Source organism: Tupaia chinensis, unplaced genomic scaffold (genome assembly GCF_000334495.1).
Source record: "Tupaia chinensis unplaced genomic scaffold, TupChi_1.0 Scaffold143748_1, whole genome shotgun sequence".
NCBI classification, from domain to species: domain Eukaryota; kingdom Metazoa; phylum Chordata; class Mammalia; order Scandentia; family Tupaiidae; genus Tupaia; species Tupaia belangeri.
The window spans coordinates 1-25,713 of NW_006203597.1; the positions used below are offsets into that span (position 1 = coordinate 1).

Below are 25,713 nucleotides of genomic sequence, written 5' to 3' on the forward strand. Positions count from 1 at the left end.
CTTTTATTTTATTCTCTTTTCCAATTGCATTTCCAAGGACTTCCTGTACTATATGGAAAAGGAGTGGAGAAAGTGGGCATCTTTGTCTTGTACCAGCTTTTAGCGGTAAAGCTTTCAGCTTTTCCCTATTCAGGATTCTGTTAGCTATGGGTTTTTTTATAGATAGCTTTTATTGTGTTGAGAAATGACCCATCTATGCCAATATTGTTCAGAGCCTTGATCATAAAGGGATGTTCTATTTTATTAAATGCTTCTTCTGCATCAATAGATATGATCATATGGTTTTTATGAATGAATGCCATATGAACAATGGTCTGCTACTTGAAGGTCATTTATCAATTAAACAAAAGATAACTACTATAGGCATTGAGCTGCTGAATTTTCCCAGTGGTCAACTTTAATATACAATCGATATTATAATTTTTAAAGAAAACTTTCTACTTTATATGTTCTAGCTAATGTGAACTTTTGAAATATAGCATATGTCAGAAAAAAAATAAATACATAAATAAATTTAATAATAAAATAAAAATAAAAGTGTTGCATATATATACTATTCAGACATTAAAAAATAATAAGACTTTTGCATTTGATAGAAAGTGGTAGAATATGAAGCCTCCATTACCCTTATCCTTTAAAACAGGCAAGGATAACTATAGGGAGTCCAAAATCTCTGATGAATATAGCTGCAAAAATTCTCAACAAGATACTAGCACATCATATTCAACAACAAATAAAAGAAATTATACATCATGACCAGGTAGGTTTTATTCCAGAGATGTAAGAATGATTCAATATATGCAAAACCATAAATATAATAAACCATATTAACAAAAAGAAAGATAAAAATTATATGATCAGGAACAGAATTTTTAAAAATTCTATAATGTTATAAGGAAAGAACAGCCGTATTTCCCAGATGTATGCCTGGTAGAGAGCCTCATCTTCCAGTCAGTGCCAAATGTATGCAGCCAGCTTTAGGTGTGTGGTTTCTTTCTCAGACTCTAAGGACCAGATGTACCTAGGGATGAGCTGGAGAGATGTAGCTAAATTAAAGCATGGTATGTGGGCCAGTGAAATGTGAAATCTCGATGCATGCCAGGTAGTTCAAAAGGCATGGACGAGAGACAAATGTTGGTCGTGACCTTTCCGCATTGTCATCACTTTCTCCCACTTGTTAGCTCTTGCACTGTGGATGGGATTCAGAAGGTGATGGCCAGGTTCAGAGAAGAGATTATCGTGGTAGTTTTATAAATAAAACTTTTGCTTTTGTTGCCAAATCCCTCTAGAATTTGGAAACTATGAGTATTGTTATTTTTGATAAAATGGTTATTTGTACCATAGTATACCTGTCATTATAGTGTAGCATTAATCATTGCTCTTAGATTTTATCATATATCTCTGGACTAAACTGGAATCTGAAATCTTCCAATAATCCCTACCATCCAGCTACAACTCTCCAAGTACAAGAAAATGTCCAGTTCCTGATGACTTATCCACTGAGTTTTAAGGTTATTCCAGTAATTCCTTAAGATTCCTCATTTATGGGTCACATAGTCCACCGAAATGCCTGATGCCACAACCATTGACATTCAAACTATAAACAAAAATAAGAAATTATCAACTTCACACTGTGGACAGCCTTTAACAAGGCATCAAAACAAGATATTTCAGCATGAGATTTACTTTTTTGTAACTTTTCCTTACTTATGTTTATCTTCCACTTGGCAAAATAATGTTATCATAAAAATTTCATAGTATCTTTTGCAAGTAACTTCCATACTTTAATACAACCTAGTCATGGGATACTAAATAATAAAATTATTACCTGCTAGCAAAACAAGAAATGGTATGTGCAGTTGCTAACACTACTTTCTGCACTTACATTAACACTTCCAAGAATGTAAAAACTTCGCTAGATGGGATTAGCCAAAGGGTCAATGGATGCAAGATGTAAGGTCCCCTACATGGTTTATTTAATCAATTACCTACAGGCCTATGCTCTTATTTATTTACTTAGGACTATGAATTCTTATTTTAATACTTGTAGGCATTTTTTTATCTTCATCATATTCGAGCTAATTATGTTTTTTGTCTCTAGATGTTTAAAAACAGGTTCAAAAAATTGAAATTATAAAAGCCCAGCATTTAAAAACAATCCAAAATATAAAAGTCTCATTTAACCATATAACCTAACTGATATTCCATTGTTCTATAACCCTGAGAGATTTTTTTGTTTTGCTATAGGGCATGTGCAATCACAAGAGACAGAGGGAGAAAGAGAGAGAGAGAAGGAAAGTGAGAAATCACTTAAATCATCTCCCCCAGAGATGATCATAGTGTCATTTCTTCACTTCTTTTCTCTTCTCAGGATTTTGGGCATGCAACACACATGCTTGATGTGTTTTTCAAGTCACCAGCTCCAAGACTTAAACCGCAGTCAGTAATGTGATATCTAACCAACTAAACCATACCACCAGCTGAACCAGAGTTGTCTTCAATTTAGATTTAGCCTCTTTACCGCATTTTCTCTTTCCTCCCAATGTGAGACACAATTTAAAGCCATCTGAGAATAAGCTTTCCCAATGATGAGGGACACACAATATCAACAGTCCAAGGAATATGAGGCATATGAAATTTTAGGCCCAGGAAAACAATGCAGGGAAAAATCCCCCAAGTCAGATATAACTGCTATAACCTTTTAATGTATTTCTCAGCACTTACAACAATGTTTTAGATGCATGTCATGCCAAGACCAATCAAAAGTAACCTGGTTTCCCCAATAATTGCTGGTAGATTTTAACTTTCTTGTGAAGTTAAAATGAGGTTCTTTTATGCCTAAATGAAAAACTAAATAAAGCAAAAAGCACTTCCAAATGAATCAGTTTATTGCAGAAAACACATGGAGAATAGTCAGTTATATTATAAGGCTGTGAAAAGGTAAATAAGAGAAAAATAAAGAAGGGGAGGAGGGGAGGAGGGGAGGAGGAGAAAGGCATAGGCCACACTTATGTAATAATGAACAAACTCATTCACAGAAGGAATCTCCCACTTGGCCCAAAGAAGCACTCAAATGGGTCCAGAATGCTGTCAAGTAACCAGTGATGAGGTCAAATACTTTTCCAATTGAACAGTTTCCAGCTGTACTTGCCTCATCAAATAGTTTATGGTGAAGCATAGAGTTATGGCAAGATATGTCTCAAAGAGGAGTTTTAGAGGCCCTGTTTTATAGCCCCAAAAGATGTATTATTTCAGTTCCCAGAGTTCTCCACATATTAACTTCCAGATGTCACCTGTGAAGGAAAGGGAAGGGTCCCAGAGCCTATCAAATTTTATTTGCATATTGACAAAGTAGTTATCTGCTCACCTGGCTCAGTTACATGAACTATGCAGTAAATATAATACAGCAAAATGTATACACCCACAATACAGTTATATCATGAAAATATTCAAAGTGTAAGTACTAGTAAGGCATAATTACATAACTCTTAGATGCAATGAGAATTATAACATTGTAAAATACAGATCATAAGAACTGCCTCTACACTTTTGTTTAAAATTAAGCATGCTGAACATGGGTGACTATGAGTTCATCCTGTTCCCTTACTGTGGTGTTTAGCCAATCACTGCTGTACAAAAAATACTGCTATAGTTTCTGACCAGTGTAAAGCTTTGAAAAATAATTGTGTGATTCCCCTTTCCATTCATCACCATCCTCCTCTTTCTTTCTTACATATACTCTCAAACCACCCTAAACTGTAAGCCTTTGGTATACATCAAGCAGGGTAATGAATTTTGTAGGTGATCATCCTCAACACTGATTCAAATCAAACTCTTGCTTTACTCATTTTGCTTCGGTATTACTATTAGGTCAATAAGGGTGAAAGGGACCTTACACAAAATTTACCATTTGAAGGATCTTTGACCCTATAGTTCAGCGGCATAAAGTACATTTAAATCATTCTCTCATTCACTCCTGTAGTCTGATTATTAAGACAACCTTGGATTATGACCTTGAGTCACAAGTTGCCAAATGATAGCCATTCCCCTCCCTTCCCATTCATTTTGTGACAACTATTCATTCATTCATTCACAGGTGCCTTTTGTGAGTCCATTCCTATGTTCAAATACCTCCTTTTGCTGGCAAGGAAGTATATACAATCACTCAACCAGGCTACTGCTGTGGCTGTACAGAATGCAGTTGAACATTTTTTTATGAAACCAAGTGTGAGTATGAGAATACACAATGAAACTTAAATGAAATATGAAATCTGCATCTGAGTCATAGTAGAGTGCTATAGCAGAAATGTGTTGGGTCTGTACCCAAGGATGCACTGGTCAAAACCATCCTCTGCTGGGCCTCAGTCCTTATCTTTTAACTCCTGTGTTTGAACTATAAACCCTAAGACATCCAACGAATCTGTTTAATTTCTTGTCTTGACTCAACCACTCCTAACCTGCCAAGAAGACATAAAGAGTCAGCCTCCACAACTGTGGTTCTCAAAGAGTATGGCAAGGTTTCCTAGGCTAGAAAAAGTAGGGAACTGATTTTTGCCCCAGAGTTACACAGTCACACACACTGTGCTGTGAAAGTATAGCCTAAGAATAGAGGACTGGAAAAAGTCTTTTGAAGCAAAGTCTGAGATCATGACACCAGCTCAGATTAGAGGACATCTTTCTACATTTGAATGAAATGATAGAAGTGATGTAGTTAAATGGATCAAATAGGGCAAGTTAATTTGAGAAACAAGGCTAGGGATTTTGGTTAAACCCTTAGTCTACAAGAAATCACGCACATGTAAAGCATGATTTGGTATCTCAGGTAAAGTGGTCATGATGGCAAAGAATATGGGGAAAAAATGAGACTTGTTTTGGAAGCGCCTCCCCATATGCCTCTCCTTATGAGACCTCCCCAAGACTCTGATCTGAGATGGCAGGCAGGGATGCTGGAGGTCAAGAATTACAGCTGACAGGACAACAGTCACTGCCCAAGGCTACCTAAAGCACACACACCCTCAGAAAATTCTCTTAACTCTGAGAACACTGTTACTACTCAGGCTCCAGGGGGTTTTTGTTTTCTTTTTTTCTACTTTAGATGTACCATAGGTAAGTCAACCATTAACCTGCTATTGAAACATTCTTAGGTTATCACTAGTTATTTTTCCACTACACATATTGCTGTGTGAAGGTAATAAAAACTTGAGTCACTTGTGTCAAAACTCATACCAAGGCCGGCTAAGTAGCACAGCAGTAATGTGCTGCTCTAGTGATGCTGTGTCCGTGTGGAAGTTCATGGGTTTGGTTCCCTGGTCAGTGTTTACATATTGGTCATACATGTCCATCATCCTGGCTGGCTAGAAAGGATGTGGTGGTGGTGGTGGTGGTGGTGGTAGTAAGGGGGACTGGTTCAGTGGAAGATCCTATTGAGGGTACCCCTCCTCTTTCTTACATATACTCTCAAAGAAATGAACTTCCAGAAAATCCTAACCAAAATGAAGAAAAGGTCATCAAGAGGCTCCCATACTTAATTCCTGAAATGCCTGCACATCACCTTCACTTCCTGTTACCTCTAATAAGCTTATCTCCCTTTCTCTTTCTCTCACTCTATCTCTGCAAGTGACTAAGCAGAGGCTGGACAAATGTTGGTCCAGTGTTCTTGGTCTTTGTAGCCACCAGAATCATCAGCCAAATAAATCTCTGGTTTTTTTATAAATCACTTAGTCTCAGGTATTTCTACTTAGCAATACAATAATGGACTACAACAGGAAATTTGCACATCAAGTAGGATTGCTATAGGTATCTGAAAATATGTATCTTTGGAATTGGGTAATGGACAGAGGCTGAAAGATTTTGGAGGAGCATTCAAGGAAAAGCCTGTATTTTAGTACAGACTTAGAACAGCTTAGTAATGAGGTGAAAACTTTTTAGAGATTGGATAAGTGCCTGTAACTACAATATTGATAGAAATACAGACTGGTGGCTCAGCAGTTGTGCAACTGGATCCACATGGAAAAAGTTCTGGGTTCACACCCCAGGACCTCCCTGAGTATGCTGAGTGTGTATGTATCCATGATGTAGGCCAGTTGAGATGGCATAAATCATAGTGCAAAGGTTCCATTAGAGATCCCTCTATCATGAAATAAACTTTTAAAAAAATATGGATAGTAAAGAACGTTGTGAGAAAGTATCAGCTGTGAGGAATTTATTGAGTTGGAAGAAACCCCATCCTTTGGACCTATAAAGTAGCAAAAAAATTGCCTGCACTGTGTCCATGCCCTAATGCACCGTGGAAAGACTAATTCAAAAATGATCTAAGTTCTCTAGCTATAATTTTCTATACAGCAAAGGTTACTGTGTGGTTACTGTCAACTGCATTTAGTAAAAGTTTAGGAGATAAGGTAAGTAGAATATATTTGGAAAAGTTGCAGCCTGGCCATATGGCAGAGCTACTAGTTACTAACATTAATAGTGCTGATAGAAGAGAACCAAGTGCTAACAAGCAAGACAATGGGAAGAAGGCTCTAAGGGCATCTCAGATACCTTCATAATTGCCCCTCTGAACAAGTTCATAAGTCTGGGAGGACAAAATGGTTCCTGAGAAAAGGCTTACTGCATCTCAGCCTAATGGTTGACTGCTCTAGTCATGAGTTAAGTCCCAGTGGTGGCAACATTACCAACCATGTAGGGTTCATGGTGTTATTTCCTCAGGTGTGCAAAACGCTGAAGCTATGGGGGCACTGCAACTTCCAGATTTCATATATATATGTGTGTGTGTGTGCATATATACACACATATATATATATATATATATGTATACACACACACATGTATATATATATATATATATCAAAAAGCCTGAGAGCAAAAACAGAGACTTGCTACAAGAGAGGAGGAGCCATAACAAAGTTTTTACTAGGTTAGTGCCAAATGGAAATGTGAGGTCAGAGTACCAACCATGGCAGTGCTTAGTGAAACCACAGGAGTGGGGCTCCCCTCAAGATCTCACACATGCAGAGCCACCAGAATTCTGCAACAGCCACTCATGAAAGATTCATGTACTGGAATTTTAAATATTATCAGATAAATAGGATGTGACCAGCAAAGACATGAGGGCAGTGCTGCCCAGAGTCAACAAAGAATAACTTGTCCCCCAAAAATTCATGTTTTGGAATTTATTCTATCAAGGAGAACCCTCAAAGCAGCTAGATACTTCCATGTTTTCTTTGAGTATGAACAGAAGGCTGTGGGACATAAGAGTAAACAAGTTGTTCTTGTTTCAATATCTAATGTTTGCCAGCTTGGATTTCAGATTTGCTTAGGACTTGCTACTCATTTCTTCCTGAGAAAAGGCTTACTGCATCTCAGCCTAATGGTTGACTGCTCTAGTCATGAGTTAAGTCCCAGTGGTGGCAACATTACCAACCATGTAGGGTTCATGGTGTTATTTCCTCAGGTGTGCAAAACGCTGAAGCTATGGGGGCACTGCAACTTCCAGATTTCATATATATATGTGTGTGTGTGTGCATATATACACACACATATATATATATATATATATGTATACACACACACATGTATATATATATATATATATATCAAAAAGCCTGAGAGCAAAAACAGAGACTTGCTACAAGAGAGGAGGAGCCATAACAAAGTTTTTACTAGGTTAGTGCCAAATGGAAATGTGAGGTCAGAGTACCAACCATGGCAGTGCTTAGTGAAACCACAGGAGTGGGGCTCCCCTCAAGATCTCACACATGCAGAGCCACCAGAATTCTGCAACAGCCACTCATGAAAGATTCATGTACTGGAATTTTAAATATTATCAGATAAATAGGATGTGACCAGCAAAGACATGAGGGCAGTGCTGCCCAGAGTCAACAAAGAATAACTTGTCCCCCAAAAATTCATGTTTTGGAATTTATTCTATCAAGGAGAACCCTCAAAGCAGCTAGATACTTCCATGTTTTCTTTGAGTATGAACAGAAGGCTGTGGGACATAAGAGTAAACAAGTTGTTCTTGTTTCAATATCTAATGTTTGCCAGCTTGGATTTCAGATTTGCTTAGGACTTGCTACTCATTTCTTCTTGTGGAATCGGAATTTCTACTCTATGCCTGCCCCCACCATTGTATCTGCAGAGTCACTGACATGTTTTCTTGATTTCAAAGGCTCACAACTGAAAGGAGTCTGCTTTAAGTCTCAGATAAGACTCGACTTGGACTTTTGACTTGGTGCTAAAACAAGTTAAAACTTAAGAAACTAGTAGAATGGGGTGATTGTCTTTTCTATGAAAGAAAAACAAACTTTCAGGGCTAGAAATGGAATGCTATGATTTGGATAATGGTTTTTCTCCCAGAAAGATGTGTCTAGGAATTTGGTCCCTAGTGTTGAGAGGTGGTGAGACCTTTAAGAAGTAAGGCCTAGTGGGTGGTGTTTGGATCATGGGAGACTGTCATCATGAATAATTGGTGTGGTCTTGTGTTTGTCATCCACACTGTGGTATTTTGTCTGGCATTCAGAACAGACTAATGCAATGGATGAGGAGTCAGTCATAAGTCATATTAAAAAACTGACAATTAGAGGGCAATAAAGTTAGAGTACCACCATTCACCAAATCTAGTCAAGTAACACCACCAAGAGGTATCAATGAAGAATTCAATTTCAACATTTCTTAGAACAGTTTAAAGGACAGGAAGACCTGACATCATATTGTTCCAATAGGAACTTCATACTGATAAGAAAGTTTATCAATACACACATCTCTTCAAACAATAGATTTAAGAAAAAAAAAAACTTTATTTCTAGGTTGGTGTTATCCAGGATCCAATTAAAGCAATTTCTAATAAGGCATAAAAGTACACTGCAATTAAAGTATGCAATCTTTCTGAAGTGAATATATGTTATAAAATTAACTCAACTGTTAAGATGCCTTCTAAAAAAAAAAAAGAGCCCACAACTGCCCTAAAAATATTATCTACATGGGGGCAGATACACCCAAGTCACAGCCTCATGATATATTGCTCTGCCATGCAAGTGTAGATGAGACCTGTGACTGGGCTCTCACCAGCAGAATATGGCAAAGTTATGGGGATATCATGCTGTGATTACATTATTTAAGGCTATCCTAGCAGTGTAACCCTCCCAATCAGCCTTAATGCAACCCTGTGTGACCTGCCTATGGAGAAGGTTAAAAGGCAGGAAACTGGGCAGCTCCAGGACACACAAAAAAAAAAAAAAAAAAAAAAAAAAAAACCTGGGCCCTTGTTCATAGATCCTCAAGAAAAGGTAATAAAACCTGAACAGCACAAAAGCAAAGTGCTCACCACTTAAGCTTCCAGGTAAGACTGGAGTCTGGTCAATACCTTTATTGCAGTTTTCTGAGATATTGAGCAGAGGATCCACCTATGCTGTCCAACACTTGACCTGCAGTGATTTCTGTTAAATGGCACACAGATACTGGGTTGTCAGAAAAATCATAACATACTTTTTAAAAATGCCTTTCTATGCAAAAAGGCACCATGAATTTTCTGACAATCCAGTACATAATCTCAACCTGTGTCATATATAGGAATAAAAAAGTAAGTTTCCCTTCCAGAGACTACTTTCACTGAATAGGATAGAGGGAGTGCTGCTGTTCACAGTTGTTTAACTCAAAAGTAACCTATTAAGTGCTTGTTTTGTACATTTCTATGTAAATAGTGTTTCTCTCAGCCTTATCAACTGACTGAATAACACAAACTTCAGGGAAGGAAAAGTCATTAGTTCAGAGACAGTGATCACAAAAATTTACAAATACCAAGTGAGTAGGAAAAAAACACATAGTGGAATGTCTTACATACCATATTTAACAAGCTATGGGGCAAGGGTAGCATTTAATGTGGAAAATCCTAACAAATCACAATATTTATTAAGCTAAAGGTACATATTCCCTAATCAGTTGCACTAGGTTTAAGTAAAGTTTATGTTAACATAAAATGGTCATCTGCATATACCCTACAAAACTGTGGGGGTACTGTTTGTGCTGTACCATTGAGCATCTTCTCCATGCCCTACCCAGTGCATGCCATCAACATCTCAGTCCCTCATTATGAAAACCAAAAATGACTCCAGCAATTGCCAAATGTTCCCTGGAAGGCAACATCACCAACACTAGAGATATACTATCTATGTCATCAACTACATGTTTTATATTCTCAACAACATATTTAACAATTCCATTTAAAATTTTTTGTCTATATTACCTAAACTGATAATTTCTCTTTATTACAAATTCTGTTGTATAAAAAGTTTGAAGTTTTGTTAAAAATTTTAACACATTAAGATATTTATAAATATTTACTTTACTCTGATGTGACTGCCTGTCAATGGTATTATCAAATTTATTGAGTTCTTTGTTTCTCCACAATTTGAGTTTTCCATCACCTGACTTGGGGGTAGAAGGGGATGACACAGGTTTCTCTTCTGTGTAAATCTTATGATACACAAGGATTGGCTATCTCTCAGAAAGATCTATCATATCCATAAAGTAAAATAGCTATAGTGGGATGACTGGGTTGTCATGCAAACAGATCACACAATGGAGTATTTCTTACAGAAAGCACAGATAGAGACTTTAGGGATGGAAGTGAGAAGATCTTGTCTCTCCAATTAATTCCTTCTAAATCATGATTACCTCCCACCTGTGGTCCCCAAGGTCAACATGGAGGACATCTGTATGCTAATCCCAAAGGGATAAGAAATGAGAGGGCCACATGGGTTGGTTTGTTTTTGCTGCCAGGCTCAGAAATAACTATCATCACTTGTGTCCTTATTCTCCTTGGCAAAGCTCAGTTATATGGTCCCACCCACAATAATGAAAAGCAGAAAAATTTAGGTTTTGTGTCCCAGAGAAAAGAGAATGGTTTTTAGAGAACACATAACCAGTCTCTGTCATACAGGATTTCTCCCCCATGTGAGTTCGCTGATGTTTGCTGAGGTTTGATTTATGACAAAAGGTTTTTCCACATTCACTACATCCATAGGGTTTCTCCCCTGTGTGAGTTTTCTGATGCCTGCTGAGGTAAGACTTCTGGACGAAAGTTTTTCCACATTCATTACATTCATAGGGTTTCTCCCCTGTGTGAGTTTTCTGATGTACAGTAAGATCTGAGTTACGGTAGAAAGCTTTCCTACATTTGTTACACTCATAGGGTTTCTCTCCTGTGTGAGTTCTCTGGTGTACAATGAGAAGTGACTTTCTGTAGTAAATTTTTCTACATTCTTTACATTCATATGGTTTCTCTCCTGTGTGACTTCTCTGATGTACAGTGAGATCTGATTTATGGTAGAAAGATTTCCTACATTCTTTACATTTGAAGGGTTTCTCTCCAGTGTGAGTTCTCTCATGTACAATAAGGACTGACTTCTGAAAGTAAATTTTCCCACATTTGTGACATTCATAAGGTTTCTCTCCTGGGTGAGTTCCCTGATGCCTGGTGAGATTTGACTTGTGGCAAAAGGTTTTTCCACATTGGTAACATTCATAGGGTTTTTCTCCTGTGTGAATTCTCTGATGAACAGTTAGGTCTGACTTATGGCTGAAGGATTTCTCACATTCATTGCATGCATAGGGCTTCTCCCCGGTATGTGTTCTCTGATGTTTTGTAAGGTATGATTTCTCAATGAAGGATTTCTCACATTCGCTACATTTATAGGGCTTGTGTCCTGTGTGGATTCTCTGATGAACAGTAAGGTCTGACTTATGGGTAAAGGATTTCTCACATTCATTACATGCATAGGGCTTCTCCCCTGTGTGTGTTCTCTGATGTTTTTTAAGATACGATTTCTGAATAAAAGATTTCTCACACAGATAACATTCATAGGGTTTTACCCCTGTGTGGATTCTCTGATGAACAGTTAGGTCTGATTTATGAGTAAAGGATTTCTCACATTCATTACATGCATAAGGTTTCTCCCCTGTGTGCGTTCTCTGATGTTTTCTAAGGTATGATTTCTCAATAAAGGATTTTTCACATTCACTGCATTTATAGGGTTTCTCTCCTGTGTGTATTTTTTGATGTTGAGTGAGTTTAGATTTTTTATAGAACATTTTTCCACACACATTGCATTCAAAAGATTTGTTCCCTATCTGAGTTATCTCTTGGGCAATAAGGGCTGACTTTTCACAGTCTTCCCCATACTCATTATATCTACAGGAGCTCTCTCCCATATGAACCATCTGATGCGTCAACAATATCGCCTCCATACTGAAGACTTTCCCTTGTCCACTGTATTCAAAAGGCTGCTGCCCAGTCTGAAACTCATGATGCTGTTGAAGATGCTCATAACAGTGGAGGGGTGTCCCAGTTATACCACAGGCATTAGGCTCCACCCCCGGATGGACCTCACTAGGCTCACTAGGGAGAAGCATGTTCTGACATACATTAAACTCATCAGGCCACATTTCTGAATAATTCCCATTATTTATAATCAGTTTTGAAACAGGGTTTGAGCTTAAATCAAATGTTTTTTCTAATTCAACTCTCTCCTTAGTAGATGTGTTGTTGATGATTACAACTTGCCACAAATGTCTACCATAAATTTCCTGGCTGGTCTCAATCAGGTCCTCCCACTTCTGGACATCTAAAATGAGAGAAAAACAACCATGTCTATAAGCCACATTTATACATTTCTTATAAAAGGCTCATGTGAACATAAAAAGTTTCTTTCTATCTCAATGGTACAAGATTTTAAAATATCAGTAAGAGGTACTAAATTATAAGTATATGGCTGTTCTTTTTTTAGCTTATACAGCAAATTAACAGATATTCCAATGTTACATTGCAATTTCCTTTGTTTTTTAACATGAAGAAATATTTAGTCAAAATATTAATGCATTGCCTATCTCTAGTGTTATGCTAAATGTATTTTTGAAGTCTATTTATTTTTTTATTTCATAAGTGAGCGAGAGAGAACATGTATATGATAGCAATCACCCTCAAAGAGGATCTCATGCTGCAATCCACCTCTTACCTTCAGCTACTCCAGATCATATGCAAGCATGAGCCCAGTATAATCAAGGTCTTTAAACTCAAATTGAGGACCTTCCCATGTGGGATTACCTCACAGAGAGTATTCATCACATTTTACCACTGCACCACCATCTGGGTCCAAGCTGAATGTTGTTTATCAGCCATTTGTTTTTCCTGTTGTTTTTCTCTAGATTTTTTTTTATTTTATAATGCTCCTTTCCTGATATTTTGAAGATGATAAGGTTTTCCTGGACCAGCTACTTGAACAATGTTGGTGAGGTCCACTTGACTTGTGTTTAAGCAGGACTGCTGCTTAGGAGAAAGGATTTGCAGCTTTGCAGCCATATTTCTTTTTAGTTTTTACCCTTCTCCAGGGAAGCAATAGGCATCTGTGTGGTTTTCTAAACACAAAATCTCTTCACTCTATATGAAAACAGCTTGCTCCAAATTCTTAATTTAACCTGGTATCTTCTCAGAACCTTAACAGGTACAGGAATCTCCAATCCAGCACCCTGGGCACCCTCTCCAAGATGGTCTAAAGCAGTGTTCTACAATCCAGGTTGTGCCCATCATCTTTTTATTTATTTATTTATTTATTTATGTATTTATTTATTTATTTATTTGGAGAGGTTTTCACTATAGGGTGTGTGCACTCGCCAGAAAGACAGAGAGAGACAGAGAGACAGAAAGCGAGAAATCACCCCTGAGGGAGGATGGCCACACCACATTCCCTTCTCCTCCATTCTCCTCTTGAGATCTTGGGCACGCACGCACACGCACCTGGCGTGAGTTTAAGCCGCCGGGTCCAGGACTTGAACCGCGGTCGACTACACAGGAGTCCAGCAACATAGCCATTATGCTAACTGCTGGTCCCATGCCCACCATCTTTTAAAAGTCTTTTTCTGGATCCTTCTGAGATCAACATCCTGGCATTCTTACTCCCCTTCTTGGTTCATTCACCTATTAGTTAATTCAGTTTCAGAGGGATTTTGTTTTGTAAGTTGACGTTTTAGCTGTCTGCTAGTTCCACAAACATCAGTCTTCTTTACATTTCTCATTTTCTTTGTTGATTTAGAATGATTTCCAGAAAGAGAAAGGATAATGCTAACTATAAATTCCACTCCCAAACAGAAGTCTGAGCCCTCCAACATGAAACCCTGGGTTCATATGCCCTGGGGACCCAGCATATCCTGGTCTTCCTTTCAAATCCAAGACCACCTGTTTGTACCCACCTATGCTAGGTCATCCTCAGCTTCATGATTTCTGATGTGGAATACAAGCTTATCTCTGGACTTTCCTTTTTCAAGTCAAGGGTGACCTCTTCTATAAGTATTACATTAAATACCATCTTCAAGCTACTAATTTCCAAATATGTACCTTCAATAGTAATACACACTGCCTTATCTAGATTTTACACCCACCTATGCATTATAATCAAATTTGGAAAACATCAATTCAAAATGAAGCTAACCCAAAGTAAACAAATAATAATCTACATAAAACTGCCTTGCCTTAAGATTCAGCCTAAAATAATACATTCTATTTTTCTTTTCCTCATCCTGGTAAAACACTTCTCTACCACATAATATATATTTATTATTGTCTTCCTAATATAATGTAATCTCTTTAAAAGGATATATATGTTTGATTACTACTGCTATCTTTACAACAACAAACAGACCAGCACCTATGAGCTGCTTAATTCAAAAACATTGAAAAAAATAATAAGTATGTGAATAAATGCCTGAAATAAAACAGGATATTAAAAGAAAGGAAGAACAACTTAGAATTTTGAAAAAATATCTAACCAACTAAGAAGTCTAACAGTCAGGTAGAGATTGACTGAACTGATAAATCTAAGAAAATACACATCAGTGAGAAAAAAGGGGGAAGATAGATTTATACATAAGAGCCCTCACTGGAGACAGTACAACATACATACCTGACGAATGAGACCAGCTGTCCTCAGATTTGAGACCCGGGAATACAAATGGTGAAAACAGCTCAACACGGCCAATATCTGCTGAGCTCTCCTCATGCCAGCCTTCCTCACCAGTGTGCGCTAACTGACATGGGAGGCTCTGGTTTGGGAGGTCTACTATCCATGGTTCTGCTCCTTGTTCCAACTTAAAGATTACCTCAGGTTTGATAATGCTGTGCCCTAAATGGGAAATAACATAAAACTTTTACAAAGCTGCTAAGTTAGGTCCTTTGAAGAGTAATGACAGCACAACTTCTGGAATTATACAAGGAAGGAGCCAATATAAAATCTTTCCTTGGAGAGACTAGTATGTTCTTCAATAACTACCATCTTTCCTAACTAGCATTAATCCCCATAAAGGGTTCATGTACTTGCCTACAAAGAAAAAAGTGCTATCTTTGGTAATTACTAGCGAGTTTCACTCACCCAAGGACACTAGGATGCCATAGGTCTCTAGCATCACATCCCTGTACAAGGTCCTCTGAGCATCATCCAGGTTCTGCCACTCCTCCCAAGTGAAGTCCACAGCCACATCCTCAAATGAGACCAAACCCTGTAAGAACACATTCCTCAACTCATCAGTCCTGGATCACAAAGCATGAAGACTATGTGTATGTGTTTCTTACATAAGATACAGCATGCTTTGTATTCTATAGGGAGGAAAGAGAGAAAAATCACAGTAGAAATATCCTGTCTCTGTATCACATTAGAAATTCTAAAACTTACTATTATAGAGTTCCCCTTAAAGATCTAGACTGTCCTTGTTACCTGCAAGAACAGAAAAAATAAAATTCTGCTCCTGAAAGGAGCTCATATAAGTTCACATACCTGAAACAACGTGTTAGATAAACTAAGTTAGATACACATTCAAAGTAAATCAGGGTAACAAACAGAAAACACAGGTATTTTTCTTTACTATTGAGCTGCACTTTACTGAAAAGGCAGATGTTTAGATATTCTACGTGACTATCTTCTCAGGAATATGAAGCAAGAAGTCCAGCCATAAATGTATAAGAATATATCCCAGGTTAATGAAAGTTTACACAGCACCATGTCTAGGTGAGTGTTCCTAGGCTGTTATGAGAAACAAAAAGATATCCAAGGAACTGATTTTCAAGTCATTTTGCATTAAAATAACTAACTTAAATCCAACAATAATAATTTTATGTGCTTACTTGAAAAAGATATTTATAAACATAGGTGTGCAAGCACTTTTCTGACAGAGCGTTCTCCTATCCTTTGGATAGAAACCCAGGAGTAGAATTGCTGGATCATGGTAATTTTATTTGTAGGAAGAGAATTTTAGTTTTAAAACAGAGGGTGTAAATAATGAGAGCCCCACCCCCCAAAAAGAAATGTTATTTGACCACATTTGCATTAAAAAGGCAGAAACAGAAATCAGTACTGATTTGCTGTACAAAGACACAAAAGGAAAGCTCAATTACATGCTATCTCCATAACCAGCTAGGTAGACAGTAGCCATATAAACTAAAATTGAGAAAAAGGACAAAGAGTATGATAGACAGAAGTGGCACAAATCTTAGATATATCAGGTTTAAAGTTTTTTAGTCTGAAATATTGGATGGTATAAAGGCATGGAGAGTAACTATGGATACCAGAGACAGTGTGGGAGGAGGGTGAGAAATAGTGGAGAGTGGAGAGTGAGAGGGAAGAAATTAAGGGGAAAAAATAAAATAAAACATTCCACAAACAAAATGGACAATTATGTTGAAGATAATATGTATGGTAAGATCTTGGTTTGAGCCAATACACAGTGTTTTCTGGAAGAGAAAATTAATTTTGTATGCTGTAATGATATACAGTAAATAAATAACAAATAATAAATAAGGAAAACTTTTGTAGTTTATTTCCTTTTTTTTTTTTTTTGAGAGGTTTTCGCTATAGGGCGCGTGCGCTCGCCAGACAGAGACAGAGAGACAGAAAGCGAGAAATCACCCCCCAGGGGGGGATGGTCACGCTGCAATCCCTTGTCCTCCATTCTTCTCTTGGGATCTTGGGCACACACACACACATGCCCGGCGTGAGTTCTAAGCCACCGGGTCCAGGACTTGAACCGCAGTCGACTACGTGGGAGTCCAGCGACATAGCCATTACACTAACTGCTGGTTCCCAAAATAAGGAAAACTTTTAAAAAGTAAATAAATATAACATCTAGCTCCAGTAACAATGGGGCAAGTTGCAGGGTGAGGATCAAGGATACTGAGCTGCAGAGATCAAACTCATCTCCCACACACCTTTGAACTCCCAGGTGTGTTAACTGGGATCTGGAGGGTCCCACACTTCCCTGCTCCCTGTGTCATTGGAACATCTGGCACCAGCGACAATGGGACAGGTTGCAAGGTGGATGTCAGGGAGACAGAGCTATAAAGAGACTTTGGCTCACCTCCTCCCACATGCTTTTGAATTATGAGGTGTGTTAATTAGGATCTTGAGGGTCCCATGCTTCCCTACGCTCCATGCCATTGGAAAATTCAGCCCAAGCAATGATGGGGCAGATTGCAAGGTGAGCATCAGGATGTTAGAGCTGCAGAGAGATCACAGCTCATCTCCATCCACAGTAGCTTACCCCCCACAAATTATCAACTCAATTAAAAGATGGGGAAATGAGATGAATAAACAACTCTCTGAAGATGAAGACTTACACACAGCCAAAAAGCAAATGAAAAAATGTTCATCCTCCCTTACCATAAGGGAAGTTTTGCACCTGTACCAAATCAAAACCATAATTAGATACCACCTAACCCCAGTCAGAATGGTGAAGATTTAAAAAACAAAAAATGATAAGTGCTGGTGAGGCTGTGGTGAAAGGGGAACTCTCCTACACCATTGGTGAGAATGTAAATTAGTACAGCCACTGTGGAGAACCATTTGGAGGTTCCTCAAAGTAACCTATTCCTACAAATAGAATTACCATGATCCAGCAATTCTACTCCTGAGTATCTATCCAAAGGATAGGAAAACGCTCTGTCAGAAAAGTGCTTGCACATCTATGGTTTTTTGTGGCATTATTCACGATTGCTAAGACATGGAACCAACCCCACTGTCCACAAATAGATAAATGGATTGAAAAAGTATGGCATATATACATTATGGAATACTACTCAGCCATAAAGGAAGATCCTAGCATCTGATAGAAAGTGGATAAACATAGAAACATAGAAGATTTACTGCAGAGTGAAGTAAGCCAGACAATGAAATACAGACATTTTATGTCTCCAGTTAATATACAACAAGTGTCTGCACTCTATGAAAATTGAAAGACTACAGAGAATATAGAAGCATGGAAAATGGTTATGGATACTGGAGACAGTGTGGGAAGAGAGTGGGAGATGGGAGAGAGTGAGAGGGAAAAAATCAAAAAGAAAAATAGAGAGGCAAGACATTTGAGAGACACGGAAATAGAAAATTATCTATTGATGATAATATGTATGATATCTTCAACTGTACTGGTAGAAAGTGTGTTCATGTAAATTAATTTTACAAGCTGTAGTGATATACAGTGACTGAATGTATAAAATAAAATAATAAAATTAAAAAGAAAAGAAACGAATGCCTACTTATATGTGAAAAAAAATTTCATCAAATATATGGCAATGGCCAACTTGCAATTAGATATATGATCAAGAGTTCAAGAGAGATCTAAACTGGCTGTAAAGATTTGGGAAGCAGCAGAATTTCAGCAGTGGCTGAAACCATGGGAGAAAATAAAACTTTTCAAAGAGAACCTAAGAGACTGAAAGGAGAAAAGTAGCAAGGACAGAGTTTAAGAAAGCACTAAAATATATCAGTAAAAAAAGGGAAATAGAACATGAGAACAGAGGAGAAATTTTTTTCTTTGAGAGGTTTTTGCTGTCAGGAGTGTGTGCTTGCCAGAAAGACAGAGAGAGAGAGAGATAGAAAGCAAGGTATCACACACACCACACACACGCACACCCCTCCCCCCACGGGGGGGATAGCCACACTGCAATCCCTTCTTCTCCATTCTCCTCTCAGGATCTTGGGCATGCACACACGCACCCAGCATGAGTTTAATCCACTAGGTCCGGGACTCGAACTGCAGTCCATTACATGAGTCCCGCGACAATGCCATTACACCAACTGCTGGTCCCAGAGGAGAAATTTTTGAAGTTTATTAAGGATTTAAGTTTATTGAGGATTTAAGAAAAGCTCAGGGTTTCTCTACTTGCTGTGGCAAGTATGAGAGGTATTAGTCAATTCAAATGAAAATAAATATAAATATTATGACGTACATACAATTTACACCTAGAAAACTGAACAGAATTTCCTGAAAAACAATTACAAATAGGACAATTCAATAAATTAACAAGACAAAAACAAAAAACAGAAATGTCTTCATAAACACTCACACAGTAACAAAAACAAAAAGACAAAATACCCAGCAATATATTTAACAGCAAACCCTGAAAAAAGAAAACAACCAAAAAACCAGACATACACAACTATATAAGGTGAAAAATTAATTAACATTGAGGTACACAAAGAACTAAGCAAATGGAAAGATATATCACATTCATGTACAGAGATTCTATACCAGAAAGAGTTCTCTCTTTCTTTTCTTAAATAGCCATCAATACCACTGGATTAGGGATCTAATCTGTGACCTCATTTAACTATAATTATCTCCTAAAAGCCCTATCTCCAAATATAATCACATCTGGAGTTAGGGCTAAATTTCAAAGTAAAAATTCTAGGTGTGGGGGCACAATTTGATATTCCTTGCTACAGATTTACAATCTTCCATTTGCCTTGCTTGGTCAATGACATAAGAATGGAAGTGCTACATGTCACTTCTTAGAAGCTGTAAGAGCCATATGCAGGTCACCATGTTCTCCCACTGTTGTGAGGACCAATAATATTAAAGAAATACTCGCCTGTCTGGGACTCTCAGTGAAGTAGGAAAAAAAAAGTAAACATGACTCTGGATGGACAGGTAATATCAGTCAGAAAACAAACAAACAAAGAAAAAAACCCAACCAAACAAAAAAGCACCTGCTGCTGATCTAATCAAAAATTAAAAATTAGTTAACACCATAAGAAAACAATCAGTATCAACAATGACAAGCAGTTCAAGGATAGTGCTCTATTAACAGGTTACCCAGTTCTAACAGTAACTGTTAACTTATGTACTTAAAACTGTCTAGGTAAATGTGTTACTCATTAAGTCAAACATTTACCTCATGAACTTAAATCTTTAGCAAAAGGAGCTAGAAAATAAAAGGATAGTAATATATCTGTCCAAATGCTCCCTGAATTTGGCATTGTACTACTAAAAAATGTAGAACACATAGAAAAAAATAAAAGCCCGTTTGTAAACAGGAATGAAATGGAATAGGGATATACTAGAAATTTGAGGTCATACAGAATTGGAAAACTCTCAAAGCACTTCTCATTTTTTATTTTATGTTTTAAATTGGAAAGGTTGCCTCTTCTAGTTCTTACATAATACAAGGAGGAATGCTTTGAGAATCAAGACCAAAAAAATTCAACTCCATTAATGGTAATTAACAAATAAAGGTTACAATCACAACTATTAACTATTGTTAAAAGCCTAGGTATGGAGGGGCTGGCGGGTGGTGTGGTGGCATGGTGGCTGGGGTGCTAGACTCCCACATGGCCAAACACAGTTCAGTTCCCAGACCTGGTGACTTTTTTTCTTTATTTTGAGAGATTTGTGCTATAGTGTGCATGCGCTCTGGAGAGACAGACAGAAAGCAAGAAGTCATCCCCCAGGGTATGGCCATGCTGCAATCCCTTCTCCATTCTCTTCTCAGGATTTTGGGCACACAAGTTTTAAGTCACCGAGACTGTGACTCGAACTGTGGTCGACTATGTGGGAGTCCAATGACATAGTCATTATACCATCTGATGGTTTCAGTGGCTTGCTTTCTCACTTTTCCTCTCTCTCTGTCTTTCTTTGGTCAAGTTAAAGAATGATAATAAATAAAATTAGGGGACCAACAGGTGGCGTGGTGGTTAAGGCACTAAACACTCCCACATGGCCAACCACAGTTCAAGTCCCAGACGTTTTGTTTTGTTTTGTTTTGATCATAGCTTTGATCTTGCTCTCTGGTCAAATTAAAAAAAGAAAGAAAGAAAGAAAACCCTAAATAGATGAATAAATAAAAATCTTAAAAATAAGTAAATGAATTAAATTAAATAAGTAATTCTGAAAAAAAAAAAGAAAAAAAAACACCTAGGAATGAATTAAGCTGCCCCCCCAAATCATTTATTTCAATAGTCCAAAGTTACCAAATTAAAGAATAAGTTACTACTAAGGAAATCTTAAGATGAACAATAAATAATAAACGAGGGTGAGAGGAAGAGAATTAAGGAGAAAAAGAAAGAAAACATTTAATGGACGCGAAGATGGAAAAGTATCTGTTGATAATGTATATGATAATATCTTTAACCAGACTAATATACAGTGCATTGATGCTGGGAAAATTCATTTGGCATGTTTTAAGGATACAAAGTCATTGTATAAACATTTTTTAGAGATGAATGAATAAACAAACCTGGGAAAAAAACAAACAAAACAACTTACAGATAGATAAAGGCAAGTCTCAAAATACTTAGACGTACCTGGAATAATATAAATCCAACTATTCTTTGAGAGAGTTATACTGTCACAAAACAACCAAACAGAATTATAAAATCGTGGAAAATAGCTCTCTAGCCCCTTGAGGAGAGTATATTTTGGAAGGCCTGCATCAAGTAAAACCAATATAGATAAGAAAAAAGAAAGCACCAGCCTAAGAGGCAGGTATCTTGCAGCACAAAAGGCTAGGGAGCTACCAGAGTGCCAGATCCAGGTCCTGACAAAGAGATCTTAGGGATCTTATCCTCAGGGTAGATGCCATTTGCCACCTCTGCCCCAAGATTTGAGACTGACATGAAGATGATACCAATAGAGGTCCTTCCCAAAAATTCAATCTTTCCCCTTTCAAAAGGAAATGCTGACCCAGCCACTGTGGTGCAGTGGTAACATAGTGCCTTGCAAGGCTGGAGATGACATGACTGACCATGGGTTCAAAACCAGGGATCAGTGGTTAGCATAATGGCTATGTCGCTGGACTCCCACATAGTCGACCGCGGTTCGCGTCCTGGACCCAGTGTCTTAAAACTCACTCTGGGCGCGTGTGCATGCGTGCCCAAGATCCCGAGAGGAGAATGGAGGAGAAGGGATTGCGGCGTGACCATCCCCCCTGGGGGGTGATTTCTCGCTTTCTGTCTCTCTGTCTCTCTCTCTCTGTCTGGCGAGCACACGCACCCTATAGCGAAAATCTCTCTAAAAAAAAAAAAAAAACCGGGGGCCAGACTGAAAACACACAGGGCATACATATGAGTGCCCAATATCCTAAGGAACTGGAAGAGTGGTGAATGGGGACTGCAACACACCAGCACCCTGCTAAGAGTGATTTTTCCATTTCCTTTAGCATGCATATATATTCACTATCATTAAAAAGGGTTGGGAAACAGAAGTTATCGCTGTGGTTCTGCCCATGCTGGACTTTTATACTGAATATAGAAAAAGCATATAGCATGTCTTTTTAGGTCATAGGTCTGTGGATTGATGGGAGCTACAACTTGACGGGATACAGGTTACAGACATCATTCAGAGACCCTGAATTTGAGAGCATAGAGATACACAGGTGAAAATGAGAAACCTGTGGTAAAAGAGATATTTGGGTATGTGGTGACAACTTCCCACTCATTTTCAGTATGGATTTCTGAGAGGATCATATACCCCAATTCCTACCCCAGCAGAACTAAAGCCATATTTTTGGCCAAGAAAATGTCAGGGTAAGTGATTTTTGTCACATATGAGAAACTTTGATACTTGGCCATTGCCCTTTTTCCCTCAACCCACAGAGACCAGCAACACTGTAGTAAAGGCTATTCTATCAGCAAGAAGCCAGAAAAAGATTTCATGCAAATCTTAAATGTGTAAACATTTGGGGATCAGCAGATGACGTAATGCTTTACATTGCTGGACTCCCACATAGTTGACCGTGGTTCAAGTCCTGGACCTAAAGGCCTAAACTCATGCCAGGCTCATGTGTGTGTGTGCACAAAATCCCAAGAGAAGAATGGAGAAGAAATTGTGGCATGGCCATCCACCCTGAGGATGATTTCTCACTTTCTGCCTCTCTCTCTCTCTCTCTCTCTCTCTCTCTGTCTCTCTCCAGCATGCACCAATAGCAAAATAACTCTCTTGAAAAAAAAAAAAAATGTAAGCACCTGAGAGGTTAGGTCATTGGTTACCAAAGCATAACTCGAATCATTACACCTAGGATTCTAAGAAATCCAGATAATGAGCACTAGTTAGAGATGACCTGAAGAGGGAGATGGCACTGCAAATCCATGTGGTGGATTCATACTATGTAAAATAAATAATGTTGAATAACCTAGATATGCAGACTAAAGTTAAAAGGGAATCCAAAATTCGCACCAAGTACATAAAAACTAGAAAACTCAAGGACTGCCTGGTTTCAACTTTTAGGTTAGAAAAGGTCATTATAACAAACTCAACATTTGGAAGTCATACAAGGAAAAAAAAAAGTAATACATAAATATCGAAATTTCTTATAACAAAAGAAGAAAAGAAAATCCAAAGAAAAATATCAAGTTGCATCACACAGATAGCTTACCCTTGCAAATAATGAAAATTACTACATACTCATTACAAAATAAAAAACAAATGAACAAAACCACATACAAAATCAGCATCCTACTGAAATAATGAGGAAAGAATGATAGTTCACTTCCTGTTCTGTGAAAACCTCTAGTCTTTAAAAATATGAAACGGTTAAATTACATACAAATTAAAATTACACTACAATATATTTTTCCACCAAATTCATTTGACCCAACTCCAAAGTTTTACGAGACCTCGTTTTGTGAAGCAATGAGAAAGCATGATAATCCTAGTGGCTCTACCATCAAAATAATCTATCCCAAACAGATCATTTCCACTGAAACTAACCCTTTTGCGAACTACCATAAGCTGTCACTTACATAACAGTAATAGTTTCTTGTATCATTCCCTGCTATTGAAAAAACTCTCAGAGAGACACTAGGGATGGAAAAATCCAGCAGTTTCTGGTAGTCACAAGAAGGGAAGAGAAGGGAACCAGCAGTTAGCGTAATGGCTATGTTGCTGGAATCCCACGTAGTCGACCGCGGTTCACATCCCGGAACTGGTGGCTTAAAAATCACGCTGGGCACATGTGCGTGCGTGCCCAAGATCCTGAGAGGAGAATGGAGGAGAAGGGATTGCAGCGTGACCATCCCCCCCTGGGGGGTGATTTCTCGCTTTCTGTCTCTCTGTCTCTCTCTGTCTGTCTGGCGAGCGCACGCGCCCTATAGCAAAAAAAAAAAAAAAGGGGGAAGAGAAAAAAAAAGACAAAATTGTCAACTTAAGTGTCACTTGGACACTTCCTTTCATGACAGATGCTACATTTTTAAAGATCTACAGGTTAAGAGGTTAAATCCAAAGTGAAAAAAGTATAAATGGTAAAATGATATTTCATTTATTTTCATTTTATGGAGTACACACTAATTCACCAGGGGATGGACCCCACTAATCTAAGAACGCAACTAAAGGCACTGGAAATTCTGTCACATAAGAAGTATTATCTAGGAGTATTCCATGGGAGCCGAGAACTAGTATTCCATGGGAGCCGAGAACTAGTGCATGCAGGGAAAAGAGAAATGAACATTATCCGCTGAGAATTCACCCAAGAGAAGCAAAGAGAGCAGGCCTTTAGAAGAAGACCGAGTGCTCCACGGGAGCTAAGAACTAGTGCTTCCAGGGAATAAGAAAAATGAAGATTTTTTTGCTGAGAATTCACGCTGAAAGAGCACCCTGTGTCCTTCTCTTTGTCTCTTGCTGTCTCTCCATGACTCTCTTTTCATTTTTGAAATTTTTCTTTTTATTTTTTAAGATTTTTTTTTTCTTGGAGAGGTTTTTGCTATAGGGCGCGTGCGCTCGCCAGACAGACAGACAGAGACATAGAGACAGAAAGCGAGAAATCACCCCCCAAGGGGGATTGTCACGCCACAATCCCTTCTCCTCCATTCTCCTCTCAGGATCTTGGGCACGCATGCACACGCGCCCAGCGTGAGTTCTAAGCCACCCGGTCCGGGATGCGAACCGCGGTCGACTACGTGGGAGTCCAGCGACATAGCCATTATGCTAATTGCTGGTTCCCTCTTTTTATTTTTTAACATGAAGTATTTTCTTGGCACTCAGATCCTGTTATCTTCCTGATAACCCCATTTTCTCCCCTCCCACTTCGGAGAGGCAAAAAGGGCAGGTCTTCAAAAGAAGAGTAAGGCCTCCATGGAAGCTGAGAATGAGTGCTTTCAGGGAATAAGAGAAATGAAGATTTTTCTGCTGTGAATTCACCCTAGCAGAGCACCCTGTATTCTTCTCTCTGTCACTTTCTGTCTCTCTGCCTCTCACTGGTTTTTCACTTTTTTCTTTTTTTTTTTTTTAACTTTTTAAGATAAATTAATTTCTTAGCACTCAGATCCTCCTTTATCTTCCTAATAACCCCCTTTTCTCCCCTCCCATTTAGGAAAGGCAGAATGGGCAGGCCTTCAGAAGACTGAGCCTCGACAAAGGCTGAGAACTAGTGTTTTCAAGGAATAAGTGAAATGAAGATTTCCTGCT

The 25,713-nt window shown here is 38.2% G+C and overlaps 1 protein-coding gene across 1 annotated transcript in view; it reads right to left on the bottom strand.

Moving 5' to 3' along the window:
* Nucleotides 1–9,770: 9,770 nt before the first annotated feature.
* The window catches only part of LOC102480681 (zinc finger protein 883), an 86,585-nt gene continuing 70,642 nt past the window's right edge, over nucleotides 9,771–25,713 (bottom strand). Inside the window, exons 3-5 of the mRNA XM_006164872.3 lie at nucleotides 15,420–15,546; nucleotides 14,955–15,173; nucleotides 9,771–12,623 (exon numbers count right to left, since the gene is read on the bottom strand). Of these exons, the coding sequence (XP_006164934.1) occupies nucleotides 10,810–12,623; nucleotides 14,955–15,173; nucleotides 15,420–15,546 (2,160 nt within the window). The 3' untranslated portion in view covers nucleotides 9,771–10,809. The remainder of the gene's footprint in view (nucleotides 12,624–14,954; nucleotides 15,174–15,419; nucleotides 15,547–25,713) is intronic.